Source organism: Heterocephalus glaber, unplaced genomic scaffold, assembly GCF_053883595.1.
Source record: "Heterocephalus glaber isolate CG9 unplaced genomic scaffold, H.glaber_assembly_v1.0 deba00000122, whole genome shotgun sequence".
Lineage (NCBI taxonomy): Eukaryota > Metazoa > Chordata > Mammalia > Rodentia > Bathyergidae > Heterocephalus > Heterocephalus glaber.
Genome location: NW_028258138.1, coordinates 78,892,164 through 78,904,458, shown reverse-complemented (window position 1 = coordinate 78,904,458; position 12,295 = coordinate 78,892,164). Strand labels below are relative to the sequence as shown.

Genomic DNA, 12,295 nt, shown 5'->3' with positions numbered 1-12,295 from the left:
GAAGAACCCAGGACCCAGAGGTTCCCTTCTGCAGCTGCCACAGCTAGGTGAATGACAATGGACACCCCGCCTAGTGAGCCTGTTTTTCTTTTTCTTTTCTTTTTTGGTACCAGGGATGGAACTCCAGTCCTTGCACTTTCGAAGCAGGTGGCAGAATCACTGAGCTAAATCCCTGGCCTGTGAGCCTGTTTTTCCTCTCTCCTTTTGGAAGAATCACGATGAGGATTCAGGAGGCCTCCTTTGCATTTCCCAGGCATTTCGTGGGTGAGCAAGGGACACCAGGCAGGTGCCCATGTGGAGGATTTGGGCTCACAAGCTGACACAAACAGCGCCCAGGCAGGCCTATGCACTCTCCCCAGACTACTGCAGCATCAGGGCCACACCAGAGAAGCACACTGTGTTCCTTCATTTATCCACCATGCTTGCCTTTATTGGTCTTTCTGGATCTGTATACCCCCACCCACCCCGTGTGGCCCCCTTTGTCTGGGCCACCAGGGGCCAATCTCGAGTCAACCTTCCTCTTTCTCTTTATGGGCAGGACCTGGGTCTGGAAAGGCAGAACCCTGGCCTCCAAAGAGGTTTTCCCCCCAACCCCGCACCCGTACCCAGCCTCTTTCGGGACTGACCTAGCTGCTGCCTTCCCAACCCTGCCCTGCCTCTAGACTAGAGCGATGCAAGCTGCTCTCCTTCAGGAGCTGTGAAGAGAGGAAGTAGGGAGACAGCTCTCTGTGTCTGTCTCTCTGTCTCTCTGAGAACTGGGATTCTTGCAGGCAGGCAAGTATGAGGAAACTGTACACCAAGGCTTGGGCTGGGCCTCCAGGACCGGGAAGCAGACAAGAAGGCTTTTCAGCCAGCAGTTCTCAGAGGCGCGTCTGGGAATTCAGGCTAGAGGGCCCATGGCGGGGCTCCAGCCAGCGCCTGGCGGTGGTCGCAGACATCTGGGACCGCAGTGGAGCTCTGCCTGGCGTCGGTGGGCGAGTTGGGCGGCCTCGAGTTCCAGCCGGCGGCACAGTTCCAGGCGGCTCCGCAAATGCCGCGGAGCCCAGAGGTGGCCCCAGAGGGCGGCCTGGGGGGAAGGTCGCGCGCCCAGCGCCCGCAGCAGGCGCGGCCAGTCACGAAGCAGACGGTAGCGCGGCAGGGCGCGCAGAGGCCGGGGGATGTCGCCCTTGGTACAGAGGCGACTAAAGTAAGCCAGCAGCAGCAGCGGGCGCGGGGCGGCGCAGAGGAAGGCGCTTAGTGGCGTGGAGCGGGGGTCTGGGTCGCTGACCTGGCTGTGGTCCACGCCGCTCCACAGCAGCAGCACGGTGCCGCGCTCCCGGGCCATGCGCGCCCGCGCTGCCCAGAGCCAGGGCAGTGGGCCCATGCGCGCCACATGCGTCCCCTCCCAAAGGTCCACAATCACGTCCCGACCGCCACCCAGCGCGGTCCGCAGCAGTTCAGCCAGCGCTCCTACCAGGCGCCGCTGTGCTTCTGAGTCTGCGGCGTGCAGGAGCAGCACGGGCCTCGCTCTGTCTGGGCCTAGGGGCGGGAGCAACACCTGAACAGGGTTGGCTGGGGGAGCAGGAAGGACCCAGCCCTGTCCTCTCAGCCTCTCCCCGTTCCTGTCGGCGCTGAGGAGTCAGTATCAAAGCAGCCTGAGCCTATTCGGTGTTTGGAAGCTAATTAGATAAAGGCGCCTCTTCCCCAGCGAGCAAGAGTCAGGGCTCCAGGCTTGCCAGTGCAGCGCAGGCCGGACTTCTGCACTACTGACCTGTGTACTTGACCGACGTCAAGGTGCAGACTACCTGCAGAGGGTCCTTGGGACTGCCATAACCATCCCTGCCCACTGGGGGGCTGAGGCCCACCCCCTCGCATGGCAGAGACTGGGGGCAGCCGCATGGGGAGTGGGGGGAGGAGGGAGGGCATTTAGACTAGGACTGGACAAGTCTGAGTCCCTGGCTACCCCCAGGTGAGCTTACTTGACAGCAGGCGCCGGCAGGTGAGGACCACAACAACACCCAGGAGTATGGAGAGGCCCAGCAGCACCAGGGTCAAGAGCCCTAGGTGCCTGTGAGAGGCTGAAACAAGCAACATGAATCCAAACCCCACTCTTCAGTGGCCAACATCCCTCTTAACCCCTTGCCCAGGAACTCACCATCCGGACACAAGAGGCGCTTCCTGGCAAACTGGACGTCAGACCTCCACACCTGAGGGCACAGAGCCCCTACCCCAGTGAGCATAGCATCCCTTCCTTCCAGGGTCCCTTGAAGGAGGCTTGGGGTGAGGAGAGGGTCCCCACAGGTTAGGGAATTTCTCTAGCTCAGGCTGTCTCTGGTCCACTTCCAGGGTTGGCACAGAACATGTCAAGGGCGGCAAATGGAAGCATGATGGGGCCAAACACAAAAAGTAAACTCACAAAGTTGACCAAGGTGGCCGGGAGGACCTGGAGAGAACAGGCCAACTGAAAAAGTCAGATACCACTGGGCTCGAGGCCACTGTCTCCATGCCCCCATGTGGACACAGAGCACTAGGTTTTCTGATTTCTCAGGAGTAGCCAGAAATGTAGTTTTAAAAAAATATGCTGGTCATGGAGCACACCTATAATACCAGCACTTGGGAAGTAGAGGCAGGAGGATCACCACAAATTTGAGGCCAGCCTGGATTATATAGCAAAAAACCCCCAAAAAACAAAACAAAAAATGTTTGAGCCCAGCCCGAGCAACTTAGTGACTCAGCAAGACCTTGTCTCAAAATTTTAAAAAATAAAATAAAGGGCTGGGGATTTAGCTCAGTGGTTCTGCCGCCTGCCTCACAAGTGCAAGGACCCAAGTTTGATCCCCGGTACCAAAAAATAAATAAATAAAATAAAATAAGGGCCGAGGATTAGTGAAATCTCCAGTACTACAAAACTAAATAAATACAACACTATACTGGCCAACCAGACTTTCTACAGAGTCCATTTTCTATATGTGCTGTCTATAGCATAGACACCAGGAGAGGGTACAGAGGGAGGGTGGGGTTCCTTACCAAGACACAGCTCCCTGTCCTCGGGAAGGGAATGATGAGGTCCACCGTCACTGGGCCTGAGCCCTGGGTCTGTGGAAACGAAGAGCTGAATGATTCCTCACAGAGGCAAATCTGGCTGTGTCCAGCCTGAGTCTGTCATGCTGCTCCTCACCATCCTGCCCTCTGCCCACCCCCAAGCCACCGAGGCTGAGAGCTACACCCCACCAAGACAAGAGTTCCCCAGCACTTCAGCCTCCATTGATCTTTCACAGATCTCAGCTTGCACTACAACTGAGACAACACACAACACACATGCTGAATGCCTGCTGTGCCAGGACCTGTGGAAGGTGAGCAAAGACACTGTCTTCAGCAGCTCACAAACCAGGGGGACATCCTGTCCACTGGGAAGTAGGGGAGCTGTGGAGAGGGGTGACATAGTCCAGGCTTGACTACTGCCTCAAAGTTCCTAGCTGCATGGTCTTTGTGCAGGGATGGGTTACCTCTCTCTGAGGCTCACTTCTTCTTCATTCATATGTTGGGGACAATAATCTGTATTTTGGAGGGCTAGTAGGAACAGCAACTGGGAGTAAACTGCAGTGTATGTGCATTTGTTAGTAGTAGCTATCATTAGACTGTGGACCACTCGGGGCAGGGACTGTATCACATACTATTCTTTTCTCTCCCAGGGCCAACACAGGGTAGGCTCAGAGTAGGGACTCAGTAAAAGTATCCCAAATGGGACAGGATTGTTCTCTGTCCATAGGCAGAATGTGGCTCCACCCTGTGTTCTGGATGCTCAAGGGGGGCGTGGACCGGTCTCCACCCTTCAGGACCACCCTCCACACCTACCCCACACTCGATGCCTGTCTCAGACCTCGCTCTCCAGCCAGCCATGACCAGACACTGGTATAGTGGCTCACAAATCATGACTGAGCTCGATGGAGCTAGTCTTTTCCCAGATCATAGAAGCAGATGAGTCAATAGATGTGGGCCTCAGTTTTAGAGTACTGCACATGACTACGTCTTAAATCTTAAGTATTGGCTACCACCAGTCTGCTTGGCAGCCCTTTAGGATACAAAACAACCAAGCTGCATGTGAGCATTTAAGAAAGAACTGGAAAAAGCTAGTCATCCTTAACTTGGTGCTACAGTTGTTGTTGTTGTTTTTGAAAATACTGATGTTTCTTCTAAACGTGGTGCTATAGTTTTGTGGGTGTATTTGATTATTTTGGGGTTTTTTTCTTCTTTTTTTTTGGTACCGGGGATCAAACTCGGGACCTTGAGCTTTCGAGGTAGGCGGCGGAACCACTGAGCTAAATCCCCAGCCTTTTTTTCTTCTTCTTTTGAGATAGGGTTTTACTATGTAGCCCAGGCTGGCCACAAACTCCCAGCCATCCTCTTGCCTCAGCCTCCTGAGTGCTAAGATTATAAATGTGTGCCACCATACCAGGCTTTGATTATGAGTTTGTTTTTTTTAATCTCAGATGCACAGAAGACAGTCTGCTAGTCAGCTGTTCTTAGTCCACATAATCCAGTTAAACATCTTTACAGTATTGTACTGAGAGCATTTCTGCTTCTAAGGACTCTCTATTTCTTTTCTCAATGTTGAGAATTGAACCCAGGACTTCAGGCATGCTAGACAAGTACTCTACATCACCAACCTTAGGTGCTCCCTTTTGAGAGCATCAAAGAACTTCTGTATGGGTGCTCTGTGGAGGCAGGAGAGTGGGTAGAGGACAGCTGGGTCCAAGGAGGAATAAGTATCAAATCAGGCAGTGGTTCAGGGAGGCTAGAGGACAGCTGGGTGTGGGAGGGCCACTCCCTTGCCTCTGTCATCCCTGCAAGTTCAGGAAGTGGAAGCCCTAGCAACTGTCCCATAAGGGATCGCCACTGACTGACAGCAAACCAGCAGGACAAAGCCGATCAAGTAGATAAATTAACCAGATGATACAAGTCAGGGCTTTGCTCCCTCCACCCACCCAAGGTCTGTCTCACTTAGGTAATGAAGATACTGGGACTGTGCTCTGAGCAAAAGGACCTCATAGGGGTCCTGGCTAGGCCATACCTGGCTGATGCTATACACCGGTGACACGGATGTGTCTAGCCCCAAGCCTGGGTGGCTCCACGCAGCACTGAAGGTGGCATGCATCCTCGAGGAAAAGTGAAGGATCAGCTGCTGAGCATGAGTGGCCATGCTCACATTCCAGGACATGAGAGACCCTGTTTGTAGAAGTGGATCAGAACTGGGCTATAGCAGACAGAGATGTCAGGGCTGGGCTAGGGTTTGGTTCATTACAGCAGGGTGAGGGTGAAATGTGGGGAGGGGTTTGAGCTGAGGTTGCTTACTGGCTTACCACTCTGGTGGGGACATTCAACATGACTGCTGTTTTCTGAATAGAACTGGGTAATATAGGAATAGCAAGTTAGCATGACCCAGGCACTGGCCATTCCCTCTGCCCGCCCCTCTTGTTCATGGTTGTACCTTGAAGCAAAGCTGGGGGTGCAAGTCCACCTTCTCTAAAACATACCACTGTGAAGGAGAGGGCAGTCAGGGAGTCTGGGTTCCAGCTCTGCCCACCTCGGTTTCAGGGGATGGGGGAATGTCCTTACTCCTTCTGACTCTTGGGCCATGGCATTGGGGAGGTCTTCACAGGGGCTGTGCTGGTCTTGCCTCTGGCAGAGGGAGGCCTCCAGCTTCAGTGGGCAGCGGAGTGTCAGGGCCATGACCATCTGACTGTGCTGGCTGTAGTCGGTGAAGTGCGCTGACTTCCAGAGGTCTGAAGCATCTGGAAAGCAGCAAGGTCAGAGGGTGAGGCCTCAGCCCTGCTCCAGCCTCATTTTGCTTCTCCCATCCCCAGGGCACCAGGGGATGATGTTGAAAGTTCACAGTTCCTGGCTCAAATAGGTACAGTCAGTAAGCATCCCCACTTTGGTATCCTTTATTATCTCTATACCCAGCAGTCTCCTTTCCATTCTGGCCAGGCCCTTGCTATGTCCCTATTCCAAATCTACTTAGGCTCTTTTCAAAACCTGGAATACCTTCCCCTCCTGTCTCCCTCTTCTAAATCCTGCCCATTTTCTGAGCCCCACTCTTGTTCTAGCTCCCAGGAGAGGCCTTCTCTGCTCACAACAGCCTTCATGGGGTTTTCCCCTTTTTGAGCTCATGCCTTGCAGCCTAGTGCTTAACTATCACCCTGCCCCATGTGCCCTGGAGTCTGCTTGATGCTGCTCACGTGTGTCTGAACAGCCTGTCTCTCCCTGAAGACAACAACATATATACAGCACTTTAGACTTACCTATCACTTGCACTTGGAATATTTAATTCAAGCCCCCACACAGTTTGAAAACCAGGCAGGGGAAAACTCATGATTTTACAGATGAAGAAAGAGGGGCTCTGAAGAGAATAAATGGGAGAGCTGTGAGGTGAACCCAGTTCTCTGGCCCATCCTCTTGGGACATCACTTCCTGGGTCTTATCTTTGTGACCCTCTCAACTACAATGCTCAGTACTCTCAGCTTATTGGCAGGCGGTTGGTAGACATACTATCGCTTTCACCCCAGTGATTCCAGGGAAGGTGCCTACCGGGGGGTTCTTCCAACACGGGTATGAAGTGTGGTGTGTGTGTGTGTGTGTGTGTGTGTGTGTGTGTGTGTGTGTGTGTGACAGAAACAGAGACAGAGAGACATAAACAGAGAGGTTGTGTGTGCACAGGAGTGCATACAAGCCATACTCACAGGCTTTAGGCCAGCTCTGGAAGGGACAATTTTTGCGTCTCACAGCGTCCTCTTGCAGGTAGGATGCCTGGGGTGGGGGCATGGGGGTAGGAGAGCAGGCAAGGAGAGTCAGAAGGAAGGGCCTTTCCTATAGCACTCAGACCTAGCATTCATCCTGGCTCATCTTTTACTGAGATGCAGACTGAGCTAGAAGGGACTGAGGAGGGAAGCAAGGTGGAATGTGGAGAAGGGTAGGGAGGACCTTCAGAGCAAGGAGAGAGGTGGCCAAGTGAGGGGCTGACTCCTCTGCTCCCTGGAGACAATCTCAGCAGGAAGGAGATCATGAGGTCCATACTCCTCAATTCAGCCTTCCCTGGCCTCTACTTTGGCCATTCTCAAGCACCCAGGGCCTGTATTGGCTCCCACTCTGGACTGCCCAAAAGCCGGCTATTGTCCACCGTCAGTTGCTTGATGCACCAGGTCTCTGCTGTATCCTCTCCTTGGCCCTGTTGTTTTCTAACTAGTCCAAAGCAGTTTTTCTGCTAGACACATCAGACTTGTAAAACAAGGAGGACTGCAATAGAGGGCTAGTGGGGCCAGGACTTTTGGAGTCATATGGAACACACAGTGATGTGTGTCCATTCTGCTTTTGTGGACTGAGGCCAAGTCTGGACCACCGAGAGCTGGGGCTGAGTGAGGCTGAGGCTGAGGTCTCACTAACAGGTCTATTCAGCAGGACCTTTCTGCCTCTGACCATGTGTGGCTGTAGCCAAGCTGATACCAGTCTTTCTAAGCATCTCAGTGACACTCAGCCTTTTTTCTTTTTTCTTTTTGTACCGGAGATTAAACCCAGGGCTCTTGCACTCAGCTACATCCCCAGTTTCACTCACCCTTTCTGAGACAGAGTCTCGATATATACTCCAGGCTGGCCTTGTATTCATGGTGATCCTCCTGCTTCAGTCTCCCAAGAGTGCTGGGATTTCAGACATGCACCACATCCCCAGCTTTCTTTGTTTTTTTTGGACAGCTTTCTTTTCTATTCTTTTTTTCATTCCTAGCCTTTGTTTTTTTTTAAAACTTTTTGTTTTCAGACAGGGTCTCGCTAAGTTGGCTGGGCTTGAGCTTGTGATCTTCCTGTCTCAGCCTCCCATGGTGCTGGCATTACAAGCATGTGCCACCACAACCAACTAGTCTTTTTTTGTTTTTATTTTGTGGGGCTGGGGATCAAACCCAGACTTCATGTGTGTTAGGAAAGTGCTCTACCCCTGAGCTATACCCCCAGATCCACCTCATCTCTTTAAAACCTGACATTGTAATGGGCCAGAGATTTAGCTCAGTGGTTCTGCTGCCTGCCTCGCAAGCACAGGACCTGAGTTCGATCCCTGGTACCAAAAAAACCCAAACAACAAACCTGACATTGGAAATAGGGTTGACCAAAGACCCAGGGACAACCTACACATTATCCTCTGCTCACCTCTATGCACAGACAGGGCAGAAAGAATTCATAAGGCAGGTCTGAAGTGTGGCCCCCAGCCACAGTTTTCTGTTAAAGAAGCAACAAAGGGAGAGAAGAAGACATGTGAGAAAGAAAATGGGCACTATGGACAAGGAGAGGAAGACACCAGGACCTTGGCCCACTCAGTCTGTTTTTCCTTATATGGAACTTTTTTCTTCCACTGAAAAATCTCCTCTCACAGTGTCTCTGCTCTGCATGCTGGCCATTTGGTTTAGGTGCTCTAAATGGACTGGTGGTGAAGGAGACACCAAAAGGAATTTGTATTTATTCAGCTGCAACTCTACGTCCACAGGGTGTTAGAAGCATTAACTCATCATGGTGAAGTTGTGAGTAATCACAAGGCTAAAAATGAAGGGAGCTGAGGGCCTCTGGGGCACAGTATCGTCTCAAACCAATTGTATACAGTGGCATCTATGACGACTGGAAGCTGAGGAGGGCTGTTGGGGTCTGAGCAAGAGATCGGGGGCTATTTTACTCTCTGAGGGGCAGAACAAAGTATGAGTGAGGGAAGGGTACCAAAACATATATTTGACTACTTTGTTATGTTCTCAGGGGAACAATCTTTGGGCAAGCTGAAAAGGCTTTAACGCAAACTGACTCACACTGAGGGGCCTCTCCTTTGGTGTATCTGCCATACTTGTTTCTTTACTTGTCGCTCATTGTTCCTCGGGAATTCTGCCTGCCCTTCCCCTTCCTCTCCTCCCAAGCAACAAGACCCTTTTCTTTCCTGTCTAGTGTGAAGAAGCCTTCATGCCAGACATCTCATCTGGTAAGAGGTCCTAAACATGGGTGTCTCCATGTGCTTCAGCAGTGTGTGCTGGCTTCATACAGGGGCGACACTCCATACCTGGGTGTCAAAGGGACTCCTCAGCTCTTCACACTCGAGTGCCCACTGATGACAAAGACGCACACTGACCTCTGGACCTGGAGGAATGGTCACCCGAATAACCTGGGCCTCAGGCAGCAACTCAAAGGTGAACTCAGGTCCTGCAGAGGTATGGACACTCAGTAGCTTTACCTCCTGGCTTTAGTACTACTAATACTTACTACTCATGCTTAGTACTACTCATACATAGCACCACTCAGCTGAAACCATCTCTTGTCCCATCCCATGCCTACCTGCAAGCCTTTGTGAGCTCACTGCTCCTGGATCTGGAGGTTGGGTCCTTCTGTAGCGTAGACCCTTGTGTGCGATGTCTGGGCCGGGCATGGAAATGTGATGGCCCTTCTCAGACAGGGAATGGCTACCTAGCAGCTTCATGTATAATCAGAGAACAAGACTGGCTTTAGGCCAGGAATTAATCTGGCTTCTATTTCTACCTCTAGAACCTGAGGAACCACAGACAAGTTGTTCAACCTCTTTTGGCCTCAGTTTCCTTTACTGTGTAGTGGTCACATGTTCAACCTCCTTCATGTGTCTGGAGAATAAAATGACAGGCTAGAAAGAAAAGGACTAAGAAACATAGGGTAGGGCTGGAACTGGCAGGGAAAGTACCTGAGAAGATGCTGGCATCTTGTGGCTCTGACAGAACTTGAACTTGTAAGATTTTTCGGATTTCTGCACCAGGAGGTGGAACCAGCCCCACTGAAGGCCTGTGCAGGGAGGACACACTTAGCATTCTGCCCTTTGTGGCCCCTCCCTTGCCTGGGGATGTGGCTTAATGTTGGATAGAAAGCCATTTTAAGTCAAAGACAGTAATGACATCAAGTGAACTGAGTCCTGAAAATTATGATGCAATAAAAAAGAATTAATAAATATCTTAAACAGAGAAAAAGCTATATATATTTGTGCATATACAAGGGTATTCATTATTTCTAACAGTGAAGATTTAGAAACTGCTAATTCTTAAGCAGTATATGGATATTTAATATGGCAGGCAAGGCAATGAAAATAAGACTTGAATAAGAAAGAAGATCCTGCTTTACAAATAGAAGTAATAGGACCAGGGATGTAGCTCAGTGGTGCCATGCCTGCCTGGCAAGCTCATAGTCCTGAATTTGATCTTTGATCCCTGGTACCAAAAAAAAAAGTAATAAAAATAAGTTCATAAAAATCAAATATTTCAGAATTGGTACCACTGAAAAGATTAACACCTTCACAGTGCCATACAGTTGTTCCCGTATCAGTCATAGAGTGCTCTTTTAGGATGTTTTAAGTCCCTGTTGAGGTTGACAATAGGACAAAAATCTGTCCTATAACAAGTCCCACTTGTCTCAGCCTTGGTGAAACAAATAGCCTTGGTCCCCAAATAGCCCTTAATTCACACCTCCACGGAGAATGGCCCTAAAGGCTGTTTTTCACATCAGAAGGACCTGATACCATATGCAGCCACAAAGATCAGGGCCAGTGCCAGACCTGAGCATGCCAGTGCTTTGTGAAGATGAGGAGGATCAACTGGGTATGACAAGGGATATGGGGACAACTTCTTGTGTAAGATGGAAAGGAAATAGAGTGACAAGAGTCTAAGGAGGTCCCTCCTACCTCAGACCAATAGAATTTAAGGCTGAGGTTTAACACATCCTGGAGGTATGACCTTGGACAAATTATGGAACATCTCTAAGTATCAAGTTCTTCACTAACAAAGATGGGCTCTTGTAAGGGTCAAGTAAGATAATGTATGGGGACATGCCTGGTAAGGTACAATTTTACCAGTAGACTGCAAAATATGAAGAATCATTGTTGTATTACTGATAGGAGTGAGGGGCCAGTTAAGGGGAGAAACAAACTTATGTATAGAGTCCCCACGTCCCTCAGCTGGTCCTCCTCTAGGTCAGAAGAGACATTGGCTTTATGGTACAATCAGTCCTCCACTATTAAACTCCTCAGAAGTGAGGGTCAGGTGGAGAAGTATATTCTCTGAGGCTGCTCATGGAGTCTGGAGCAGGACTGCAGTAAAAATCCAGACTTGTTCTGCACTTTTTATTTTTATTTTTATTTATTTTTTTGGTACTGGGGATCGAACTCGGGTCCTTCCACTTGCGGGGCAGGCAGTGGAACCACTGAGCTAAATCCCCAGCCCCTGTACTTTTTAAAAATGATACTATTCTACTCCCGTATTGGGAACCAAGAGTTACAAATGAGAGCTTACTGGGGATCTGGAACAAAAGGGAGTGAGGGGAGAGTGGGGCAGGAAATGACTCACCAGCAAAACTCTTATCCTGAAGGCAAGGGGTCCAGTAGGGAAAAGAAAGGAGAGAGTTATTATTAGGACTCCCATTTGCTTCAAAGCATCCAACTCTGAGGCCCAACTAGTAGCCATGTACTCCTGCCCTTTTCCTCCCAGTTCTACCCTGCCCAGGCCCTCAGCACACCACGACCTTGGCAATCCATCCACAACTTTGTAGGCAACACACTGAGGCTGCCATCAGAGCACAGGGAAAGGGGAGGCCAGAAAGGCCTGGCAAGGGAGTGGGAAGCTTTTGGCCTGTGCCAGACAGGCGTCCCATCCAGCAGCAGCGGGACCTTACCACGTAAGAAGCCAGTAGACAGCGGGTGATCCTGCGCGGCAGGTAGCCACAGCCAATATCAGCAGAGGCAGAGAGGCCTGAGAGCAGCAGGAGGATATCCAGGAGTGAGGCTGCCAGTCTAGGGCTTCCCATGGACTTCTGTGGAATCAGGGCACCAAAAGCATGGCTTTGTGGCCTGAAGGTAGGCAACACGCCTCAGTGCAGCTGCTGGAAGCACAGTACCACCCGAAGCCCTGGCTTTATCCCGCCCCGGCCCCGCCCTACCCCAAGCTCCTCCTCAACCCCAACCAGCAGGCCTGGCCACATTCCTTCTCCAAGGAGAAAAACTAAGGAACCCAGGGACCAATGGAAAGATGGACAGATGTACCTTGTTCGCTAGAAAACCCTACTATTCCCACCTGAAAGATAAAGGGTTCTTGCTATGGCAGAGAAATAACAAGAAAGGGCCCAGCACTGGGTTGGGGGGTGGTGTACCCATTTCTTAACTGAAACACCCTGCAGATATGACCTGCCCATTAACATGCTCTTAAACCTGAGTGTCCCCTAAAGACACTGCTTCATTCCCTCACTTAGAGTTAACAGACCTACTAGGCACTGCACTTCCCTGGGTGCT

General features: G+C 50.9%; 1 protein-coding gene across 2 annotated transcripts; it reads right to left on the bottom strand.

Annotated features, from left to right (window-relative positions):
* Window positions 1-404: 404 nt before the first annotated feature.
* Il17re (interleukin 17 receptor E) lies at window positions 405-11,814 on the bottom strand. 2 transcript variants are annotated; one of them, XM_004835306.3, is made up of 15 exons: window positions 11,683-11,814; window positions 11,358-11,373; window positions 9,710-9,807; window positions 9,334-9,469; window positions 9,062-9,201; window positions 8,173-8,241; window positions 6,720-6,786; window positions 5,596-5,771; window positions 5,468-5,515; window positions 5,340-5,385; window positions 5,051-5,205; window positions 3,007-3,075; window positions 2,135-2,186; window positions 1,959-2,057; window positions 405-1,518 (listed from the first exon to the last, which is right to left on the bottom strand). In XM_004835306.3, the coding sequence occupies exons 1-15, from the start codon at window positions 11,812-11,814 to the stop codon at window positions 881-883; spliced, it is 1,941 nt and encodes a 646-aa protein (XP_004835363.2). In that variant the 3' UTR covers window positions 405-880. The 2 variants fall into 2 exon arrangements, with proteins under 2 accessions (XP_004835363.2, XP_021116117.2); XM_021260458.2 differs by lacking the exons at window positions 11,358-11,373; window positions 11,683-11,814 and having other exon boundaries at window positions 9,334-9,632.
* Window positions 11,815-12,295: the final 481 nt, after the last annotated feature.

Bases quoted from the DNA above. Each gene is read 5' to 3' on its own strand.
- Il17re (XM_004835306.3), bottom strand. From the start codon at position 11,814: ATGGGAAGCCCTAGACTGGCAGCCTCACTCCTGGATATCCTCCTGCTG. The intron at 9,470-9,709 runs GTACTTTCCCTG...TTATACATGAAG, and splicing joins AGATGCCAGCATCTTCTCAG to CTGCTAGGTAGCCATTCCCT. The intron at 3,076-5,050 runs GTATGGCCTAGC...TCGTTTCCACAG, and splicing joins CGGTGTATAGCATCAGCCAG to ACCCAGGGCTCAGGCCCAGT.